At 40.9% G+C, this 23,051-nt stretch overlaps 2 protein-coding genes across 2 annotated transcripts in view; one reads left to right on the top strand and one right to left on the bottom strand.

Annotated features, from left to right (window-relative positions):
* The window catches only part of LOC107557288 (staphylococcal nuclease domain-containing protein 1), a gene marked incomplete at its 3' end in the record, with an annotated part of 160,457 nt that overhangs the window by 94,457 nt on the left and 42,949 nt on the right, over positions 1-23,051 (top strand). The gene's annotated exons all lie outside the window — the stretch shown is intronic.
* On the bottom strand, positions 1,291-5,806 carry lrrc4.1 (leucine rich repeat containing 4.1). Its single transcript, XM_016240700.1, has 2 exons — positions 5,072-5,806; positions 1,291-4,929 (listed from the first exon to the last, which is right to left on the bottom strand). The coding sequence occupies exon 2, from the start codon at positions 4,292-4,294 to the stop codon at positions 1,715-1,717; it is 2,580 nt and encodes an 859-aa protein (XP_016096186.1). The 5' UTR covers positions 4,295-4,929; positions 5,072-5,806; the 3' UTR covers positions 1,291-1,714.

Consider the following 23,051-nt stretch of genomic DNA (forward strand, 5'->3'; position numbering starts at 1 on the left):
CTTAACTGGGGAGCTGCACAGCCTAAAGCCAGATTAATTTTTGTTTTGTGTGTGCATGCTTGCATATTTGTCTAGGCGTACAGTGGGTACTGGGTCTCACTGTGGCCAGATGTCCCAACTTTATGTGAAGGGTGTGTGTCTGTGTGTGCTGGATCAATTATCATGTAATCAGCTTTAATCTCCTAGACAGCCTGCATGCACTCAGCCAATATGCCTTGCAATGCAAACATGTATTATATTTTATTACTCTCTAATATGCCATCAATTTATGACCTAAATTTTTCTATCATTCATTATTTCTTGTTCTTGCATTTCAATTAGTCAAGGTAGAAAGCACTTGCTGACACTCAAAAGAGCCTTGCTAAACGCGCGAGGAACATGATAATGTACACGTCGCAGTCAAAGCTTAAGAGCCTGTGCGATATGTCATGACGCACCTCTTATGAGCATACAGAATCTGCTTGATTTTTGACAACTCACTGTGCGTCTGTGTGATGTCAGTGTCTAATGCATTGCCTTGCAATGTGCATAGGAAATTGCTAGTGATACAATACAAGAAATTCTGAATTTTGTTTTATCAAGACATCTCAGAATTTTTTATCACTCAGTCCTAATAAAAACATTGAGTTATAATGCTTCACTCCGAATGTTTTTCAAATTGCTTAACCACTTATTTTTGACCAGACCGTTTTAAAGTGCTAAAAGCAAAGACAGGCCAGCTTTTTTGTGCAGACCTCTGTCTTTTTAATGTATTCTGAAACCTCATGCAGGCAGCAATTGTTCAAACAACAACGTGCAACAGCCTCACGATCATGTTTACCTGACACTAATAGCAGAACTTTGGTAATAAAGCAGTGAAATATGTAATAGTTTTATCCAGCCATCTCTGATGCAAAATAACGATTCACCAATAAATTATATAAGCTCCGTTAAGACACTGCAGCACTGAAAAGCATACAAAGTCAAAAGAAAAAGGGAGAAAAGCAGCCTCTGCCCAGCCTTTTAGACTTGAGCGGCACCCAGCACTTCGAGGGTTAAAGCAGAACTGCAGTGAGTTCTGCTGCAGTGTCTAAAGCATTTGGCTGGTCGCAACAGTACATCAAGAGAGAAAAAAATCTAAATGGTTCTTTCTTTCTTTTTTTCTTCCAAAAATCCATTTATTGCATTTGTAACATTTGGCACAGTACAAATTCATGGTGCTTTTACAAGATAAACTTGCAAAGATCAACACTGACCTTTTTCTGTTCTTTTTTATTTTTTTTTTTAAAGAAAGTCTTCTCAGTATAAATGTTTTTTTTTTGTATTTTTCACTGCATTCTCTGTAGCATTGTTTAGAAATCACACACAATGCCCTTTTAAACAAGACTACCCTCATTTCTTAAATTCAGTACAGCATCTTAAAACAACTCATCTTTTTTCATAAGTTAAAAAATAGTTTACATTTTTTATATATATATATATATATATATATATAATCTGCTTCTCTATTACCAGCCCATGGTAGTTTCAGTTTTTTCATATGTATTTATTTATAAGCATGTACAACAAGAATCAGTCTTTAAGAATTGCACTCTGTACAAAAAAAGTAGTTCCTGTCGTTTTTCTCTCCCTCTCTTTTGTGCATTCTATTGCATGTTTTATGCTCTGGTGAGGGTGGGCTTATAGGGGGAGAGAGGGTCATTTTGACTGAGGTTCTGATTTGTTGTGGGCCAGACTATATCTGAGTCTCTTGTACTTTCTCCTTGGTGTGAGTTTTTATAACAAGGGTCTCAGGAGTAGCTGTGATAGCACTGGGCAAGGTTCGAGGCAAAGAATTTCCAATGCTGTTGCTTTCTGTCCATTTGGCACCATGGCCTGGTGACTTGTAAGTGTTGTATTTGGGCTTCAGGGTGCTGTAGTCGATCTTATGTGGGCTGTAGTCCACCTTGTGATGACTGTAATCCATTTTGGACTTGTGAGGGCTGAAGTCACAACTGACATATTCTGCTTTGAGGGGGCTGTACTCTGCCTTGAAAGCACAGTAGTCAGGTTTGAAAAGGCTGCAGTCTGTCTTGAAGGGGCTGTAATCGGATTTGGGTTTGGGCATACTGTAGTCCGTTTTGGATTTTGGAACACTATACTCTGGTTTGAATGGGCTGAAGTCTGGTTTGGGAGTATGAGATTTGTAGTCAGGTTTCTGAGTACTATATCTATGTTTGTAGGGGCTCTGCTCAGATTTTTTGTGTTTGTGGTAATCCGGCAATGACTTGTGTGAATAGTCCGTCAGTTTGTGAGAGCTGTATTCCAGAGTAGTTTGGTACATATAGTCTGTTTTAGATTTGTAGGTGTTGTAGTCTGACTTAAGTTTATGGATGCTGAAATCTTCCTTGGGTTTATGGGTACTGTATTCTAGTTTTGGTTTGTAGCTGTAGTCAGAGTTGTGGGTGTTGTAGTCCAGTTTGTAAATACTGTTATGATCCCTTATCTCTGGTAGAGTCAGTGCCCCCTGCCCTGCTATATTGGCAGCAGATGCCGGTGGTGGCAGTTCTTCCTCTACTGGAATAATCTCCACAGTTCTAGCTGCAGCCACTGTGCTCCTCTGCTGATGCCGCTTTCGTAGTTTATAAAATACTATTAGCATGATTGCTGCTAGCAAGGTTACTGCCACGAAACAACCAATAATGATCTTTGTTGTTTTCATCACCTCATCCAGACTGGTACTTGCTGGGTTGGGCGGCTTTCCTGTCGTCACTTTTGAGCCAGGTACAACAGATGGGCGACTTGGAGTGTCAGTGCTCTGGAGCAGGACTGTCGGTGTAGAGATGAAAACTGGCTGAAAGATGGATGGCGAAGCCGTGGTAGTGGTGCTGGCACCTGCTGTAGTCGTGGTGGTTTTGGGCTTGGTCATTTCAGATCTGGGGCTCAGCACCTCCACTGTGACTGTGGTGAAGTAGCTGAGGTTGGATGTATTGAGCTCAGCCGCACTTATGTTTAGATAGGCTGAAGCGTTGGAATTTCCGGCTGCGTTGGACACCATGCAGGTGTACATGCCTGTGTCACCTGCTAGCACGTTTGAAAAGTTCAAAGTCCCATCGCTCAGCACGGTTATCCTTGGGTGGCTTGATGCATGAGTTAGAACTGTCCCGTTTGGTAGGAGCCATCGCACAGCAGACATGGCCGCTGTTCGACATTGCAGTTCTGCCACACGTTCAGCAGAAATATTCAGGTCTCTTGGGGCATCTGCAATAAAAGGGGCGGAGCACTGCATTGCCCCGGTGTCACCCCGGTCCAGCTCAACCAACTGGCGGCCTCTCATGTGTGCAGGGGAGTGACAACGCCCACAGCATGTCGAGTTGGTGGGTATGTACTCACGTAGCCAGCGTGCTAGCCAGAGTGAGTCACAGCCACAGTTCCAGGGGTTGTGGTGGAGGTGAAGTTCCACCAGGTACTTCAGTGGTGTAAAGAGTTCATGGGGCAGAGAGCTTAGATTGTTGTGGGCCAAATTCAGCTCCACCAAAGAGGCCAGGTCATCAAATGCGTTTCGCTCAATTAGCCCTATTTGAGAGTTCATGATCCATAATTTTTTGAGTGAAGATAGTCCCCTGAATGAACCTGGCTTAATCTCAGGAAAGTGGTTCTCTGAGATTTCCAGCTCCTCCAGTCCAACCAGAGGTGTTAGGTTGGGCATCTCCCCTCGAATGTTGCACATCCCCAGGTTGAGGTACTTGAGGTTGACTAGACCTTCAAAAGCCCCATCTGAGATGTACTCCAGTTTCCTCAGTTCACCCAGATCCAATCTCATTAGGGATGGCACTCGGTTAAATGCGTACGATGGGATGCTTTCAATGGGGTTATTTCTCAGCCACAACTCTCGCAGCTTGGACAGATACTCAAATGCCCCACTTGGCACCACTGTCAACCTGTTATCAAATAGTTCCAATGTATTGAGATTGGTCAGCCCACTGAAGGCACCCACTTCAATCTGTCTAATGGCATTGCGGCCCAGCTGCAATACCTCCAGGTGATGGAGGTTGCGGAAAGAGTCGGCCTGCACAGACTCGATGGCGTTCTCCATCAGGTTTAGGTGCCGGGTGTTGCTGGGTATACCTGGTGGCACACGAGTGAGCCCACGTCTGGTGCACACCACCTTGCTGAGTTGGTTGTTGCAGGAGCAATCAGTTGGGCAGCCCTGGGGCCCTGCCATGGCTGCCACCTCCACGCACATTTGAACCATGAGGAACAGGACACAGAGCAGTGCGGCTTTCCTGGCTCGATGCACAGCTACCCGCCCCAGGAGACTCATGATGTGGCACATTCATAATTCAGCATCGTCTGGGGGGGGGTATGGGGTGATGATGGTGGTTGGGCAGGGGGGGGTGGGGGGTAGTAAGCTGGGGGAAGTGGAGGGTTCACCTCTGACTAATGAAGCCCTACCCTGGGTTAAACAACACTCTAGATTGTTTTTCCATTTACTGAACTGGAGGCTAAACGTTCAATGACAAGTACTTGAGTAAAAAGGGAGAAGTGAAAATCAAGGAATAATGAATCAAATAAAACGGGGGAATATATTTTATGTATAAAAAAGGTTTGGAAAGGCTCAACACCTACCTCAAAGGTTTTACACGTCCATTTTTTTGCAATCACAATATAGATTTTTTTTCCTCCCTCAAATTCTTATATTCCCAGGATAAGCAGCTCCTTCTCTTTTTTTCATTTGTCAGAAAATTAGAGATGAATGCCAAAATGGCCCCTAATAAATCCACAGAGGAGCATCCGGGGAGACGTGTTGCAGCTCTGCAGGACCTTGGAGTTTTAGGCAAAAGTACCAATCCAGTTTGGCTCCTATTGAAGCGCTCGTTCTCACTCTATCCACAGATGTTTGTCCTTGGATACCTCCGCTTGATGCTGCTACTAAATGCCTGTGTCTCCATAGAGGACCACTCACACATGCTAAACCAGAGTAGGGGGAGGAAAAAAAGGGAGGGGTAGTTAGAGGGGGAAAAAGATGGGAATAAGAAGAAGTCTTTTCAAATGTTCTTCTATGCTTTTGTTTAAAGAATAATAAAAGTGCCCCTCCAGTGTTTCCACTCACTTTACTTTGTTCGTCTCCCTCCCTCTCAGTACGTTTTGTCCGCTCGATTTGTCAGCACCTTGTCCAGCTGAAAAGACTGACACACTGCGGTCATTAGCGCATTTCTTTCCTTATGTAGCTCCGCGTTCCATCTCAGTGCACTCGCGCTTTCATGCAGCTAAGGCTGCAGGGTTCTTTCTACACGCTTTCCAATAATCCTTAAATTTTTATGTGAGAAGTTGATGATTAGAGTCCAGGGAAAGTGTAAAGGGGGGTGCCAGTGCAGAGGCAGCTCCGTAAGAGGGCTCGTTCACTGGAGAGAGATCGCTCTCTCTCTGCTTCGTTCTCCTTCGCTCTCTCCTACTTTCGAGCGTGCTCTCTCACTCCATGGAATGAGAGAAAAAAGAGAGAGCGTTTCTCCCCCTTCTCTGTGACGTTGGTTCGATCAGAGAAGTATCCGTATTGCGCTGCAGTGCCCTGAAATCAGTGCAGAGTTGGAGCTCTCAGCTTTGTCCAGCTCGAGCTGGTGGATGAACGCTGAGGCTAGATAAAAGTGGCTCCCCATGGCAACATCTTTCTTCGCTCCCTCCCTCCTTTCTTTCCTTTTTATTTTTTAACCTTTCTGGCCCCAGGTTAGTCCTCCTTCCCGCCACTGTGCATCGATGTTTTTTGTTATGCTCAGTGGTGCAGTAGCAGGCACCCGGGACGCAGGCTTACATGCCTGCTCTTCTTTTTGTCCTTCAGTGAAAACGTGATTGTACTGCTGACGCATCACACTTCAAGCAGTGCATTGGTTTTAGTACGTTAGCTCATCCGTGTCCGCCCCCTCCCCTCTCTCTCTCTCTCTCTCTCGCTCTCTCTCTCTCTCCCCCACTCATGCATGCTCTCTCTTGCTCTCTTTTTCTCTCTCTCACCCTCCTCTCTCTGTCTTTTTCCCTCTCTCTTCAAGGTTCTGGTATTTTGTAGATCTGTTTAGTTGTCTGCAGTTTGCAAGTGTACCGCTGCGAGTTGGACCCAGTTGCTTCTGTTTCTCAGATAAACACTGTCCGATTGATGAATGTCCTCCACATTCCAAGCTGGGACCCCCTTCCCCTGGAGTTGTGATTTGTGTGGTCTGACCCTACACTTAGTCAGTGAGACTTCTCTGTTGACTGAACTGTGTGAGCAAGTGCCGACACTGTTTGACCGGTGTGCTTGGTCCACAGGGAATCATAGGAGGGGTACTGGACAAGCTCAGTGTGGGTGCTGGCAAAGGCTATTGCTCTCTTCAGATGGATTAAGCATCCTCTGGATGCGGTAGAGGGAGTCTCTGTACTGTGCAAAGGTGTGAGGACACTTTCTAATTCTCTCTCTCTCTCTCCCCCCCCCCCCTCTCTCTCTCTCTCTCTCGTATCCTCTCTTCCAAGATTAAAATATCTCCCCTGTCATGCAGTGGGAGCTAAGATGGTCCCTGTTCAAAGAGAATAGGGCTCACCATTTTAAACAATTTCCTCTACAAAGAGAGCTGCTAAGAAATTCTTTTTTAAAAGCATGGCTCTGTAATCCCTCTCTTAAAACTTGGGCATGTTGGCTTTCACCCAGAGTTAGCCAGCAGGTGAAAGGTACTTTAAAGAGGTGCTTGCAGAAAGGTTGCATCTCACGCTTGTAACAGCAGATGTCATAGAATTGAACAGCAGTGCTAAACAGCACAGCACCCTGGGCAATCGATGGCTGGCATTTTGATACGCCACTGTGTATGTGTGACAGTGAGAGTGTGATTGTGAATGTCTTTGTGAATGACACCCATAGTTTGTGGTAATGCCTGGATACAAAGTAGGACACATTGTGCCATTTGTGACCTGGTTGCATAAAGTGTCAAGTGTTTGGGGACATTATTTAAATACATATATACATGTGACCCACAGGCTAACCCTCTAGTGAATTATGACCTGTGTGTGCTAGAGTGTGTAATGTATATTTTTTGTGTCTGTGGACTACACACCTCTGAGTGTCAGACTGTGGATGGCCATTGGCAGGCCTCCAACATCATTTGGGCCATTCAACTCTCTCGCTATGACGCTGACCCAGAACACCATGCATGTAGTGGGGACACCCAAGCCCCACCCCTTCAAACCCCAGGCCTTCTGGAATTATCTTATGCTGGCGGAGAGGGCCCAACTTGCCAGCTCAACCTGCCTCAGGCTGAGAGACGCAGGGAGAGGTCTGCTCTGTATCGACACCAGCGACCCAGTTTGGTGGGCTGGACCTTGTCAGTAAGTGGGCAAGCGAGGGCAGGATGACCGCCTCGGGGTTTGCCAGTCTATCTGGGATATAGGGTCTGCTGCATGTAGGTCAGCCTGCTTCCCTCGTCCAATTCACTGGAGAAAACCAATACCATCCCAGCGATATCTGCGCTTGCTGTACTGTGAGAGCATGTAGTCTTTCAGAGCATATGTATAGAAGTTGGGAAAAGGTGGCAAACTTTTAAGGATATAATTTATTGAAAATGTGGCATTCAGCTACATTTAAACTCCAATTTAAAAATAAATAAAGCTGCACAGAAAAGTATGACCTGATTTCATTGGTTGATATCCATAAATCCAGGAGTGCCCTATACACTTTTGAATGTAACACATACATGCAGTTTAAGTTCCAAAAAAATATAGCACTTGATTTGTTTGTTGTGAAACTGGATGGATGGATGGATGGATGGATAGATGGATCTCAAGCTCTGAATCAATCAGCCTAAGGCAGGTGGACACAGTGTCATTTCGGCTAAAACTTGCGACCTTGAGTGGGGAGTTTCAATCCCATTTCAATTTCCAGGAATTAATTCTAAAAGAGCTTACAGCCACCACAGTAACTTGAGCTCTCTGTCTGCTATCATTCACATCATATTGTCCAACTGTGAACAGCTGTTAGAAAACACATGTAACAAGATTTAGAGGTTTATGTATCATTTCACTGTGCTGTCATCTTATCTTTCCCCCGTTTCATCCTCTCTCATCACTTCATATCTGTTCTAGTTTCCTTTTTTTTTTCTCTATGGCCTCTGTTTCCTAACGACAGTCCCCCCCACTCTATTTTAACAGAATGTGATATAATATTTGAGGGCCAGTGGATGGTTAATGACATTAGTCTTGGTTGTTTTTTCTGTGATTGATTGGCTGAGCTCAAGACAATCCACTCCGAAGGGATGGAGAGAGTGTCATCCCTCCTGCCTCCTGCTCCAGCACTCATGTAATGGCTATTGTTTGCAAACTAATGACCTTCATTAAACCTCTCTGTCTATTATAATTAGGGGTGATCCGATTGATTGGCTACCGATCACTATCGGCCGATAATCACGTTGGGATGTTTGATCGTCGGTCTCTAAAAAGGCCGATCTCAAAAAAACGATCTCAAGCTGATGACGCTGCCATGAGAGGTTTGGTACGACAGGCAGCGGCACAGTCTCAGTCTCTGTCCGGCGCGGGTGAAATAATTATAATGCTGAAGGTGAGGCACTCAGGACCGCAGGATTGCTTGTAATAAAGATTTCAATGCAAAAGAAAAGGCAGTAGATCTGACTATTTCTGTCAATGGTAAGTTTGGGATAATGTAAGAAAAGTAGTTTAAATGTTTTGCCACTTGCTTGAGCAACTTAATATATAAATCTAGAAGTAAAAGTAAAAAAGCATTGAATAATGTGTTGCTTATATTTATTGTGTTTAAACATGTTTGTGAAAGATTGTATTACTCTACTGTGTAAAAAAAGAATTGCAATGCTGAAAAAGCATTTTCAGTCACAATGTTTGGATTTGAAATCAAAATAATGGATAAATGTTGTGTTTGTGGTAAACAGCCACGGATCAGTAGTGGACTCCTGTGTGAAAGCACAGTCTGTGATGCTTCCCCTCTCACAAGAGTCAACTAAGAGGGGAATTCCCCCCATTTTCAAAAATGAAATTCAGGCCCTGAATAAATGTCTAAAAATCCTGATTGGAGTATCACTATAAATAGTTATAAATAATAAAAAGAAGGCTTTAAAAGATCGGTATCGACAGATACTGCTTTCTGTGATCAGCCTCAAAAATCCTGATTGGAGCACCCCTAATTATAATGGTCCAGCCCAGATTAAAAGCTTATTCAGTTATTTTAAAGGGATAGTTCACACAAAAATGAAAAGTGTAATAATTTACTCACTCTAGTTGCTCCAAACCTATGACTTCATTCCAAAGAGTACAAAAGGATACATTTTGAACTGTGCTGATTGAAATTACAAGGTTGACTGAAGCATTCAAACTTCAAAAAAGGAGGCAATAGCACCACAAAAATAGTCCATATGATTTGTGAGCTATAAATCTTCTGGAAAACAGCATTGTGTGAGAAACACCTAGCTCGTTTGCACTTTATGAGAGAAGTAGAAATTTGATGTGTGAACGATCATTGTTTTTATTATTATTATTATCTTTTTTTTATTATTCAATTTATTATTTTCACAAAACCAGTTTGAATGCTTTGTTCATGAATCTTTGATCCAGTTCTCAAGTTCAGCTCACTGACCTAATCCAGTTGCAGCGGTTAAGTCTTCGAAGCAGTTGGCAGGCGTTGACCAGTCACCCTGTTTTTAATGAGTATTCATCACTTTTCCCCTAGCAATTTTCTTGAGAAATTTCATCCGTCACTAATAACAGCGTTGTTCCACCACGTGCTGTGAGCGATCACTTTCATTGTTTGAGTTTCAGAATAGCATCTTGTTTAGCTCCATACTTATCTTAACTGACAGCTGACGCACTTCTGTGGGAATGTGGAAGATGCCACATGTCAAAATGACTGACTCGCTTCTTTTAATGAAATCTACAGAGCTGAGTTAAATGTTTTGTTCTCTGGTGGTTCTGGGGGCCTGATATAGAGTATTCATTAGCAGAGGAAGATGAGAACCCCGAGTACTTTTTTAACATACACACTGAAATGGAGCGTTCACTGAAGGGTAAAAAAATGTCATTATTGAGTGTTTTTCCTCAAAATATAATATGTGACGTAGATAAAGAACATTTAAGGGCACTTGCACACTAGACTGAACGATTGAGGGATGGGAATGAATAAAATACGTTTTGAAGACTGGAAAATAAGCAGGAATACCGCAAATTGAATTTCCGAAAGTGCAGTTGGACTCACCTCATTGCGTCCAATTGCAGCAAATTTTCATTTGATAACATATTAGCTACTTCTGAATGCAACAAAATTGAACATTTTCTTAACTTTTTATTGCATGGTGACGTCACCTTCACAAACGCATCCTCTTTTTCTCTCTCTCTACACCCTTCAATCCTCAATTCAGTGGGTTTGCAGCAGAAAAACGCAGTGTGTGGGCACACTTAGGTAGCTATGCTTTTAATTTTTTTTTAAGTCTTAACCCATTTAGAGTGAACCTATGCTACAGAACCATAACAGCCATGCAAATGTGTGATTAAAGTAATTGTTGATTTGTACCATAGTTTGGTTGTACAAACAGAATGGCAAAGTTCAGTACTGAGCCTTTTCAGGAATATTTTAAAAGGTAATTTAAATGAATTCTTGAACAGGGCAGGGCTTAGCAGCATTGTGATTGGCCAGCCTTGCTTAGCATTTTAGAACACCCAGTGCTCATTTCCACTGAGCTGTCATGCCACCCAGCATCTGTAAAAGCCTCTTTCCGAGTCTGTGTGGGAATAAATGGCCATGTTTTACTGAAGGGCTTTAAAGCTCTGACTAAACAGCTAGAGGATGGAGTAAGGGCTTCTTTCTGCCTCTGAAATCTCACAATCAGGCAATCCCATCCATCTCCTCTCAATTTGAATCCCATCGTGCAAATAAGTCCCACCCAGTCAGACTTCAGCCCTAGAAACACCCAACTTGGTTTTGATTGGTGTTCTTGTTGCAATATTACTTAAATTTACATTTCGGAGCTCAGCAGTAAGATTTTTTTTTTTATGTATTGTATTGTATTATATGATGATATTTTATATTGCATAATATTTAGTATTTAGACCGCATACGTGTGTGTACTGTAAACATGTTTGTGCATATACTGTATATGTATGCATATATGTTTGTTTTATTTTTTTGTATGGGAAGTTTAATATGGTTATGTTTGTTAAACAATCTTTAGTTACACTAAGTATTCACTTACAATGTGTTGTTTGTTTTAATCACACCTGCTGAAGAAAAAAAAGTGGTATGCAGTACAATACCTTTGCTGATAATACATTTAATTTCATCATTTTTAACCCCATTCTAACAGCCTCATCTGTGCTAGCCAGCTAGATAATGTTTCCTTGGTGACAAGTTTAAGTGAGCAGATTTCACAACAGCAGTGTACAATACAGAAAACTTCAGTCAGGAAACCAAATGGTAAGTTTGCAGAATTGAGTGACAGTACATCCTTGGCTTGATTGGGCATAGGACAAATTTGCCAGTTTGTTGGTTACAGAAGTTTATTGCTTTTGCATTTAATTGCCTTTGAAGCACCAGTATCTGATCAAGTTTTTCAAATCAGTCCTGTGTGCTCAGTCAATATAATTATCAATTCCAAATCTCACCTTTTATGCCAAATGTCAAATATTAACCTCACCTTATGCACAATACGTACAGATTGTGGCAAGTAAACCTTCACTCTCGTCCAAAAAAATGCTCATGCAAGGTCACCAAAAGACCATCTCGGCGGCATCGTCAGTCAGATATCAACCTCATCTGACCAACCTCATCAATATCATCACTGCTGCTAGAAGCTCAGAGGCTCTGAGGAACGAGGTTTTGGTGTAATATTTCACAGGGTCTTTATATTGGGGTACATAATGGAGCCTAATATATTCCAATGGCACCATTAAGCTGTGGAGTTACAGGAAGATTGAGGTCTGTTAGATTTAAACGAACAATATGCCCACAGCCTTTTCTAGACTTGAAGGAGAGAGCGAAAGCTGCACAGGCCTACTGGTAGAGGTAATAAGAGTCTGGCAATCTAATGCATAGAAAATTAAATCCATCAGAAAAGGCAAATCAAGGTGAGTTTTTACAGTGTTGGGAAATATGGATACTCCATAGAAAGTTTCACTCTGCCATGCTAGCTTTTGTACTTGTATTCTGCAGTCAAAGTTTCCTTCACACTTAGTGACGCCCCTCATAATAGCATCTGAATTTCTGATGTATAGACGTCTGTCTGCCTAGAATGTAAAGCATAAATTCAATTTGACAGTCTCGAGTTTTCTGTCGCTCAAGGTGTCTAATTTTGTGTGCACTGGTACAGAAATATGCTAATGTCAGGTTTAGCTGATGTCTGTTCAATACGGTTTCGTACACAGCTCTGTGTTGTAGCACAGCTGCACCATCGCTAAAGTTGGGGGCCGGTGGGTTGTGGACTTTCTTCTTCAGCCTTCCACTAAGAAACCGACAGAACATCAGACAGGAAAAGAAAGCACTAAAATGGGGGAAGAGAAGGATGAGGGGTGTAAGTGAGGGAGTAAAAGTGTAAACTCCACTCATCCCCAAAGCTGCTGACGACAGGGCCTGCGTCACTTTGAACCTCTCTCACTTGCACACACACTTATTCTCTCTCTCTCTCATACATCGCACAAGTGTAGCTCCATGCCCCCCAGCTGAAAGGTTTATATAAGACCCTTTTTGGATCTGAGAGAGAATAGCATGAAACTAGAGCATATTTCCTCACTATCTTACCAGTGTCAGGTATAAAGATGCAGATAATTCCACAGTGAGCAATTATTGAGGTATCAATTTAACAAATCTTCGGTATATGCGGAGAATACAGGAGATGTTTGCAACTTTTTTTTTTTGTGTACAAATACTTACTCTTATCCAAGCTCTAATATGCAGAGTAGCTAGAAGTAAGCCATTTGTAAGTTAGCCACATCCTCTCATTTTCTTAGATTTAAAAATAGCCATAGACAAACTGATTTAAAAAAAAGAATAAATAACACCCACGTTTTACCTGTAAAGCCTGCCTGAGGGCTGAATGCTTATGATAGTTATCAGGCCGCCGCCTTTTATTATACATTTTGATTAATATGTCTTTATGTAGTTGTCAGAAACCAGGGAGTCTTGTAATTATTACATGTCTAAAAGCATCTTCAGATGCTATCTGGTAGTTTGAGATCATTTAGACTCGTCTTTTGTTTATTGAAGGGTTAGTTTTGCATTTTATATTTAGGCCAGAAAGTTTGCAAGGACCACAAACCCAGAGGTGAATGCTGGATAAGTGTGTTGCAAGTGCATGAACATCTTGTTCTACATAGTTAAAATTCATTCATGAAAAGGAATTCAAGGGCATTTTGCTAGGTGACGTTGGTTGTCTTTGTGGCTCTTTGTCTTTGTGTAGATCTTTATATTACACTTAAAAAAAAATAAAAAATACTTCCGTCAGTAACGTTTAAAAAAAAAAAGGCATTTACATGCACTTTAAATGTTTGATTTGAATTGGACTAAAATAGTAATTAGCCTTTTAAAAAAATTCATTCAAATGCTTTAGTTAGATTGAAATCATACCAGTCCAGTTTTCACAAATTTGGCCTTACAAACCTAAGATAATGGGTATACAAATGGCCTTGGTGTCGTATTCATGATCTGAAAGACAGAGGTGGCGCTTGACATGTTTTTATCCTTCAAATATTAATTTTCACCTTTTCTTGTAAAGTTGCAGTCACATTATCAAAGTTTTGGTGAAATGTTGCAAGCAAAATCAAGGATCCATTTGTTGAAGCACCGCTCACAAAGTAACTTTCTAACCTAGCAGCTGTCCATTGGTCAATATAGCAAATTCACTGTGAAGTCTACATGGGGAAATCTTTCACCCTGTAGTTAAATTCCCAATTGCGTGCCTTTCTGTTCAAACAAAACCCATGAAAACTCACTGAACAACTGTAAATATGTCCGTATCTTCAGTCTGAACAGATCAAAGATGACTGTAGCCCGACTACACAAAAACCCACTGTAGCTCAATTCACATAGTTATTCACTTCTTTATATAGGCTGTACGTTTTGATTTCAGTCCTCATGGTTATTGTGCTATGTGATTGGTCACAAAAGCAGCTGTGAAAGCAGTGGTGTATGAAGTGAACAACTAAAGGTTGCTCACGTCTTCAGCACACATCAGTGACCCACGATTGCATAAACCTTAATAACACTGGCACCATGTTACATAACGGCAACCACTCAGTGCTGCTTCTGCTTACCAATAAGCACACAACTCTCAAAGCTGCTGGCATAAATGCTGACGGGGCCTTCACTTCACAGCTGATTTTTTTTTAGATGTCTGCTCAGACCTAAGTTTGCAGCAGACTCCTTACTCGACCCCTACCCACTCGTTTTCCCTCTCATCCTCCATCTGATTCGCACTTCCCTTCCCGTGTGGCCCATGCACGTTTCTTCGAAGTGTAATTCTGACTCAGTCTCGGTTAAGCCCTGTTTTCTACTGGATAACGGATCGTATAGCTTTGTAACTGACTCCCGTTCCTTCAGCTCCTTCAGGCACTTCATTGTATCTCAGTATTGGATCTCTGTCTCTCTCTCTCCTCTCTCCTGCCCTTCTTTGACTTTATCTGCTCCTCTTTCCCTGATTTGAGAGTCAGAATGTGTCTATGTTCAGGCAGACTGCCTCTTTCTGGCTGATTAGCAGCATCTGTGCGTCCCACAGTCTTAAGGGGGGGCAAAAGAGAGGGGATTTAAGAGAAAAAGTTAACTGTTTCTCCTTCATTACTCTTTCTGCTACCTCTTTCTCATTATGAAGCTGTTTGGGTGCACAGCCTTGGGTTTGACAAGAAGTCAATCGTTTAGACCGTATCAAGGAGAGGTTCAGGATTTTTTTTTTTTTTTTGCTGCCTGAATTTGTAATTGAGTGACAGATTGTCCTTGGGACTTTGTGGCAATTGTCACAATTTTTTTTCCCCCCATTTCCAATTGTATTCAACTGTATGTGCCCTCAGTACTTTAGGTCTGCCTCCAGAAGGAAACACTAAAACTAAGGCCAGAAACATACTCCGGTGTTCAATTGTCATGTGTAGCGTTATTTTTATTGTGTTTTTGGCTTAAAGGAGATGATGTGGCATTTTCTTATTTATGGTTCAAGCAAAGACCTCAGGTGAACTTCGGTCAAGTGTACATAAAGAGCACGCAGGTTAAGGGACAGTCACACTGTAATTGCATTTGTACACTGCATCCCAGGCATATTTGATTAGAGAGTAAAGATGAGACTGTGAAACTGTCGGTCGTCTTTTATGGTCTCTCACTCCAGACACCATTCACAGCTCTGCAGTACCTATGTATTGAATAAACTGACATTTGAAGTGTTACACAACATCTCTTAAGAGCTTGGCCTTTAGGAGTCAATACCGATTCAATGGTAATGACCAGCCTATGCTGGGTTATTTAGACTGTGACTTTGGATGTAAAACTCATTTATTATGATATATTCTTCTCTCAGTTGCTGTGGTTCTATACCATCTTCTCTTTTTGACACTATACCTGCTCTTGGAAATGCAAAAAATGAGTTGTTGTAAAAATGGAGAGCAAATTCCCTGAATATATCACAGGGCCAAAGGCCATTCCGAGACAAATGGAAATTCACTGGGAATATTCCAGCTCATTAATTTGGTCAATTGCTTTGTACAAGATATATACAGTGGTGTGAAAAAGTGTTGGCCCCCTTCCTGGTTTTTAAATTTTTTGCATATTTGTCACACTTAAAAGATTCAGATCATCAAACAAATTTTAATATTACACAGAGATAATGCAAGTAAATACAAAATGCAGTTTTTAAATGATTGTTTATTTTATTAAGGGAAAAAAGCTGTCCAAACCAAAAAAAGTAATTGCCCCCTAAATCTAATAACTGATTGTGCCACACTTTGCAGCAATGACTGCAATCAAGCGTTTGTGATAACTGGCAATGAGTCTTTCACATCGCTGTGGAGGAATTTTGGCCCACTCTTCTTTGCAGACTTGTTTTAATTCAGCCACATTGGACAGTGTCTGGTTCCGAGTCGGACCCTTTACTCCTGGGAAGATGGTTTCATGTAGCTTCATTTTTTTTTTTCTTCCTTTTTTATATTTTATTTGTCCTCGTTGCCACTTTCATAGAAAGTGGATGTTAGACACAACGAGGGGGTGAAACAAAAGTAATATCAGCAGGAAATAACATGAAATGGACTTGAACTTCCGTCATCCACAGCTCAATTAATTTGAACGTGCAAACCTTCTGACTTTTTCATTTCATTTTAAATCCTAGTGTACTCTTTTCAGTTTATACATTCTTATGTGCCATGTTTTGTTTCTGTGGCAGGTCTTTTCCGCTTATCATGCCATGCCTCAGGGGTTCGACTCCAGCTTAATGAAAGACACTGATAAATGACATGCGATTCTCAACCACCTGCCCCCCTCCCCCTATTCCTTGTTTTCTGTTGTTCTGTCCCATTCTTGTCCGGCTATCAGAGGTGGACGGGCAGAAATGGCCATTTGAGTGACACTGGTTGGCACATCATTCTGAGTGTTGGTGGGAAAGAGGGCTCTAGATAAATGGTGATGTGCTTCCCAAGATTGCCTGCTGCTTCCCGTCACCCCTCCCTGTGACTCACTCGGGAAAAGCCAAAAAACAGCTGTGCTCAATGAGAAATATCAGCCTGATGTTAAGGATACATTTTTTTTTTGTACACCTTTTTATGTGTTTGTTTTCCTGCTTTTATAGTCTACATTATCACAGTGAATAGGCGTGCTTGACAACAATCCACCTCATAGCACTTCATGACTTTCTAATGCACAGCTACATGGTAAATGAAGTGTAAAGCTATGTGGTCTGAATGTCTAATAACTTTTACAACATGGCACTCATAACTCTTTCTGAGAACCTGAAGGCCATGAGAGCTGCCATTGTCTGTCTTTTTACTTAACTGGACTGCCTTGACAGGAATTGACTTTAAATGTGTTTAATCATGATTTTTATGTTTATGTGTGTCGCTGTGATAGATGAGCGTGTATGTATGTATGTATTGATGTGATGTGAATGCGCTAAATGTATTCAGTGTGGCATGACAGATTTTGGACGACTCCCCAAAACTGTTATTCTGTTATCCTGACCCTTAAATGCTCATATATAGACGCAACGTGACAGCAGACTGTCATTTTTATTACCTACCTACTGTACCAGTCAATAGTTTGAGATCTGTAAGATTTTTAATCTTTTTGAAATTACCCTCTTATGATCACTGAGGCTGCATTTATGTGGTCAAAAATGTAGTAAAAACAATATTATATAATTCGGTTTAAAATATCGTTGTTCTGTTTTAATATTTTAAAATGTAATTTATTCTTCAAAGATGATTTTTAGCCTTCAGTGTCACATGCAAAATCTTTCTAATATGCTGATTTGGTGCTCAAGAATTTTAAAAACTTTATAAATAGCTTTAAATATCACCTTTAATCATTTTAATGTGTTCTTGCTGAAAGTATTGATTTAAAAAAAAAAAAAAAAAAAAAAAAAAAAAAATGATTTTCTGGATTTTTTTTTCTCATTTTGTCTCTCATAGTTGAGGTATACCTATGATGAAAATTACAGGCCTCTCTCATCTTTTTAAGTGGGAGAACTTGCACAATTGGTGGCTGACTAAATACTTTTTTCCCCCACTGTATATATATATATAATAATTTTTTTTTAATATTGGATGATAAATTTAACTTTAATTTCTTTGTAGTGCAGTGGACCTTTGCTAATTAAACCACCCTAGTCGAAAATCTCCACAAATACACATCTATATATTTCTGATCCATCATCTCTGGATAGGAAATAATGTCATATATTAGCAATATTACAGATGTAGCTCAATACACATTGATCAGGGCGCAAGGGCAGCCGTGAAAGAGATGGATTGCAGTTATTGCCGCCATTGATTTTAACAACCAGGATGTTAGAGTCCATTCAGAAGCTCACTCAATCATTCCGGCTTCCGTTGGCATCCCTTCATCCAATCAGATGTCTCCATTCATGCTCTGTGACCTTCTCATGCTCTCGTTCATTATCCCGAAGTGGTCCAACGAAAAATCATTTAAATATTTATATCGCTGCCCCTTTTAATGATGTCTTTCACACCACGGATCGTTGTTTCTCTTTGAACACCTCAGCTTGAGCCGTAACCATAGTTACGAATATGATTTGCACAAGTCACATGACTTCTCGCCAGCCAGTGGCGTTTACTGCTCAGCTCCTGATGAGAAAAGAGCAGTGCACATACCCCTGAGGAGAGAGATCAGGGGTATTGATTTCTCCACCTTCCCCTGCTGGTCTTTGTTATGTGCCGTGTGGAGATTGACCGGCTGAAGAGAGGATATGAAAGAAACATTTTTATTGTGATGTGTGACCTCATGTGTCTCCCAGCTAGACGTTAGGGATTTCAGGCTCAACTCGAAGGTTCTTCTGAATTTCCTGAAGAGAACTTTAAGAGACACTGTATTCTAAAGGTAATTTGACCCCAGAGGAACCACACCAGGTTGTGAAGGCGCCTCAGATGTTCCTACTGTTTTCTTTGTGGTGAGACCGAATGGCAGAGCTTGTGTTGTAGGGGTCCTTTCAGGATTGATTGAACCATAAAGCCATGTAGGTCATTTAGAGGGGACCACCGCAGCTCCACTAGTCTCATTGACTAAATATTGACCTGTTCCCACAGAGGACATGGGAGGCATTAGAATGAAAGGCTTCATATGCCTTTAAACTTCCAAGCAAATGCACACAATGCACATGTTCAAAACACACACTGATTTGCGTGCACATGGAGGCATATAAATGCTCTTACAAGAGTAAGTGCCGCCACTCACACAATTTCAAACTTGCACCATTCGCTAAGTGGTTGCATGAGTGTGTGTAGTATTAAAGCCGTTTAATGCAAACTGTTCAAAATGCAGCCGCACTGACAGACTTTTAAATGGACACCATTTGGGAGATGCTTTAACACCGCCACCAACATGTGCACTCAAACCGGTATGATTTCCATATCTTTCGCCAGAGTTGCCAGTGATTCGCTACTTGTTTTCACCCCTCAGGAGGATGTTTAGTGTTAAAAAGCATTAAGTAATACAGATAAGCTTTTTGCTTCATTCTGCTTTTTTCTCTGCGGTAACTTTACGTGGTGAACAACAAAATCAGCCCATCACGTCTCACCTCCTACTTTCATCTGGTCTTCCAGGTCATTTAGTAGCTTGGCATAGTGATACATAATCTTTCATTACATTTGTTGACTTCCTCATTTTGTTTCTTGACTTTGTTTGCATGAAGTTATGGACAGGGGCCTTGTACTGATTTTCCTAATAATGAGGAGACCGTAGCATGAAAGCACTGTGTTAGTGCATCTGGTCCACCGTTCAAACAACAAGCCCTGTGTTTAAAGATTCTGTTTCGATGGGAAGGACAACAGCATTGATGCTTATGTTTTGAAGGCCAGTTTATTACAAACTGACCCATGCACACACTACTATCCCTTCTATGTCAGGAGCTTGAGATGTGAATCGATCAAATGTACAGAGATCACCTTTGTTGACATCACAGCTGTGTATTCTGTTGAGTATGAAACTAGCAGTTAGCCAAGAGGTAACCAGTCTTATCTTTTTGTAACTGATTTTGAAAAGTTAAGACCAATCTAGAAAAATCACATGACTAACTTTTTAAGACTAGTCTAAGCAGTTTATGCAACCAGCCCATGGTGTCTGCTATCTCTCGCCCCTCACCCTTTTTTGTAAGCATTATAGTTTTTTTTTTTGAGCTTGAGAAATATTAATTTCATTTATGCATTTCAATTATTTTGGATTACACATTTATTATTGTTGTTGTAATTTACCCACACTTTCTTTCATTCAAGTTAAACTGACCCTTGACCATTGGACTTCTATTAACTCTCTTGATTTCTACCACTGTATGCAAGTTTTTCTCTTGCAGCTGTCTCACTTCATTGACTGTCCTGCTAAAACACTCCTGATTTTATTTAGTGCAGTGCTGGGCCTTTTGGGTCAGCACTAAATCCGAGAATGGTAGTCTCACACATCCACTCAAACACACACACAGTGTATTACAACACTACTTCCTCTTCAACTTCAGCCCTCTAACTGTTACGTGACTGTGAGTTTGAACCTATATAATCAAACATGTTTTGCCAGTTTTCTGCCAGTCTAATGGGCGGAAGTGCCTATAGGGTGCTCTTACTGATGTATTAATTATGCTTTCCCTTTTCAGAGAGGTTTAACAGAGCTCTCTCTCTCTCTCTCGGTTTCAATCAATGGACTCTCACACATTGGACTTGGATTGAGCCATTTATTTAAGCCATGTTTAAAGAAGAACATTCTTCTTTTTTAATCTTTGCTGCTGTAGTATTACTCTGTTTGACCACTGTTTTTTGAGAGTGCTTTCTTTTGATTAAAAGACCCATTAACTCTATATTTTGCATCCAAAAAAGATAATCTACCATTAGTGATTCGATCCATCATTTATTTGGTAGGGGCTGATCCATTTTATGGATTCACCCTGAAACCTCTGGGGCTTTGACTGTTGTACCAGAGGTTTTAGTCTTAGTTAACCAATGTCTGTGTGCCCCGGTTTTGTAAGTGTTTGTTTCAGTAAACATTACAGAACAGAAATGAAGTGTATGGAACAAACAAATTCAGCTGCAAAAGATAAAATGAAGACTTGTAGAAATTTATTCTGGACAAGGATAAGGGTGTATAAGTGGTAAATGTAGGGTTGGTCTATAATTAGTTTTATATAAAAACAATAGAAGTCTGTTATGATCTTATTTAGATAATTAATAAATATGTGGGTTTTGTGTGGGTCCAGGTGCTGTCAGATGCAGTATCTTAGAGCATCTTAAGCACTTTATATTGCAAACTACCATGGGGGCCATCTGGTGTATCTGCTTCCTGTTCTGGCTGACTGTCCTTCCTGTAATGCATTTACCTCACAGATGGCACCACATGGTGCCATAATTTGACATGGTTTCTATGGTTACATAAGGTTAAGTGCCACCTCTGAACTTTCACATGTTTCTCAGAGCCTGAGGTCTCAAGCTTGAGTTAAACCTGTCTTGGAACATCTACATTTGCTTTTTACTGTGTTTGTGATCACAGTAAAAAGCACAGTAAAAAGACACTTAACTTTTATAAAGAAATACTCTTTGGATTTCAGACTTTAGTCTTTGCAACTTTACAGATCTTGTTTATACACCAAGAGGTTGTAACACTCCAAAGAAAAAGGAAAAATTTAAATAGCATCATATGACCCCTTTAATGAAATAAGCAAATTAATAAATAAAAACGTTAAAGGAGCATTGTAAAAATCTACACAGCCAAAAGGACCATAGTTGCCTGAGAAACCGTCATTAGTGTGTATTAATATATTTTCTTCACGCTTGTCTCTCTGTACCAAATCTTATTGATTTTTGGCTTGACTGTCGAAAATGTCTGTCCAGATTGCAGCTTTCATTGGGTGTAAGATGTCTTATTTGGCCCTTTTAAATGATCCATAATTTAGACAATTTAGATGAAAGGAGAGCAAGATTGATCGTGAATTTTAATTTTACTTTTTGAGTTGAAATAGATGGCAGTTTTAATGGTGGTGGAGAGTTTCTTGCATCTGTTATCATCAGCTGAAAGTAGCAATGGGAAAAAAGGTTGATTGAGCAGGATCTCTGTGTGGGTGGGTGGGTGAGATGGTCCTCACTGCAGAACACAAGATCCAGGGGGCGAGGTTGGATCCAGATCCAACTCCTCCCATCTTCCATATCCCTAAACCTAACCGTCTCCACCCCCTGATCCCTAAACCTACCCATCTCCGCCCCTAAACCTACCCATCTCCACCCCCTGGATGGCTCTTGTGCCCCGGGTGGGTGGGTGTGTGTGTGTTTGTGATGGGCCGACGGGCATGTGTTTTCCGAGCTCATAATGGGTCCCATGTTTGAGAGATTGTGTTCAGACAGACTGACTGTGACACTGATGCATGTGCCCTGAAGCTTAATCGATACAAACGCACACAGATACACACATTCTCCACCTCTCACCCCACGAGTTTGTGATGTGTTATCCAAACTACTGCACACCTGGGGCCCGTTTCAATAAGGAGGTTCAACCAACTCGGAGTTAAGTGCATTTTTCCTATTTTGCTAATTATCTGCCAGTAGGGTAAGAAATTAAAAATATGTTTGTATCCGTTTGCATTGATTCTTTTTCTTACCCTATGGTGGACCATTTTAAATGTTTTACGTAAAATGCACTTCAATGCACTTGTTTCCCCCAGGAAACAAGACTAAATACCTTATATCATTTTTCATCTATAGAAATTGCATCTTAACGTAAGATTTTTTAGATATTTGTACTTGAAATAAGACAAAAGGCATTTTTGCAGTGTGAATGAGGTATTTAAACATAGCTTACGCTTTAAAAAGGGGGAGGAGACTGTAAGAAACTCTGAAGGTTTACCAAAGAAAACCTACTCCCGACCAGGTTAGGTTCATAGAGTAAGTTACCACGGAAACTGACTCTGAGTATAAGTTACCTCTCTTTCAGAAACGGGCTTGACTTACCCTGCTTTCTCGAGTTTGACAAACCTCCCATTCTGAAACGGAAAACCCAGAGTTTCCCTCATTTCAGGGTAAGTCAACTCAGAATTCAAGTTTTAACTCCGAGTTGGTTGAACCTCCTTATTGAAACGGGCCCCTGTTCACCTTCAACAACCATCACACACACACTCACATAAATAAAACTGTATGTTCAACTCCCCACAACACACAAGGAAACGCACAAGCCAAGCCAGTAAACTCAGTGTGTACCAATAAATTAAGTGTTTATGAAACGTTTAGTTGAGTGTGAGGAGCTTGTTTGTTATACAGATGCCCTGTATGGATGGGGGGAAAAACTGTTTTAATATTTTACAGCTTGTTTTAATGTTACACACTTTTATTTATATATATATATATATATATATATATATATATATATATATATAAAAATAAATTCACTATATTTC

This window comes from Sinocyclocheilus grahami, unplaced genomic scaffold (genome assembly GCF_001515645.1).
Source record: "Sinocyclocheilus grahami isolate Dianchi unplaced genomic scaffold, SAMN03320097.WGS_v1.1 scaffold597.1, whole genome shotgun sequence".
Taxonomy (NCBI): Eukaryota; Metazoa; Chordata; class Actinopteri; order Cypriniformes; family Cyprinidae; genus Sinocyclocheilus; species Sinocyclocheilus grahami.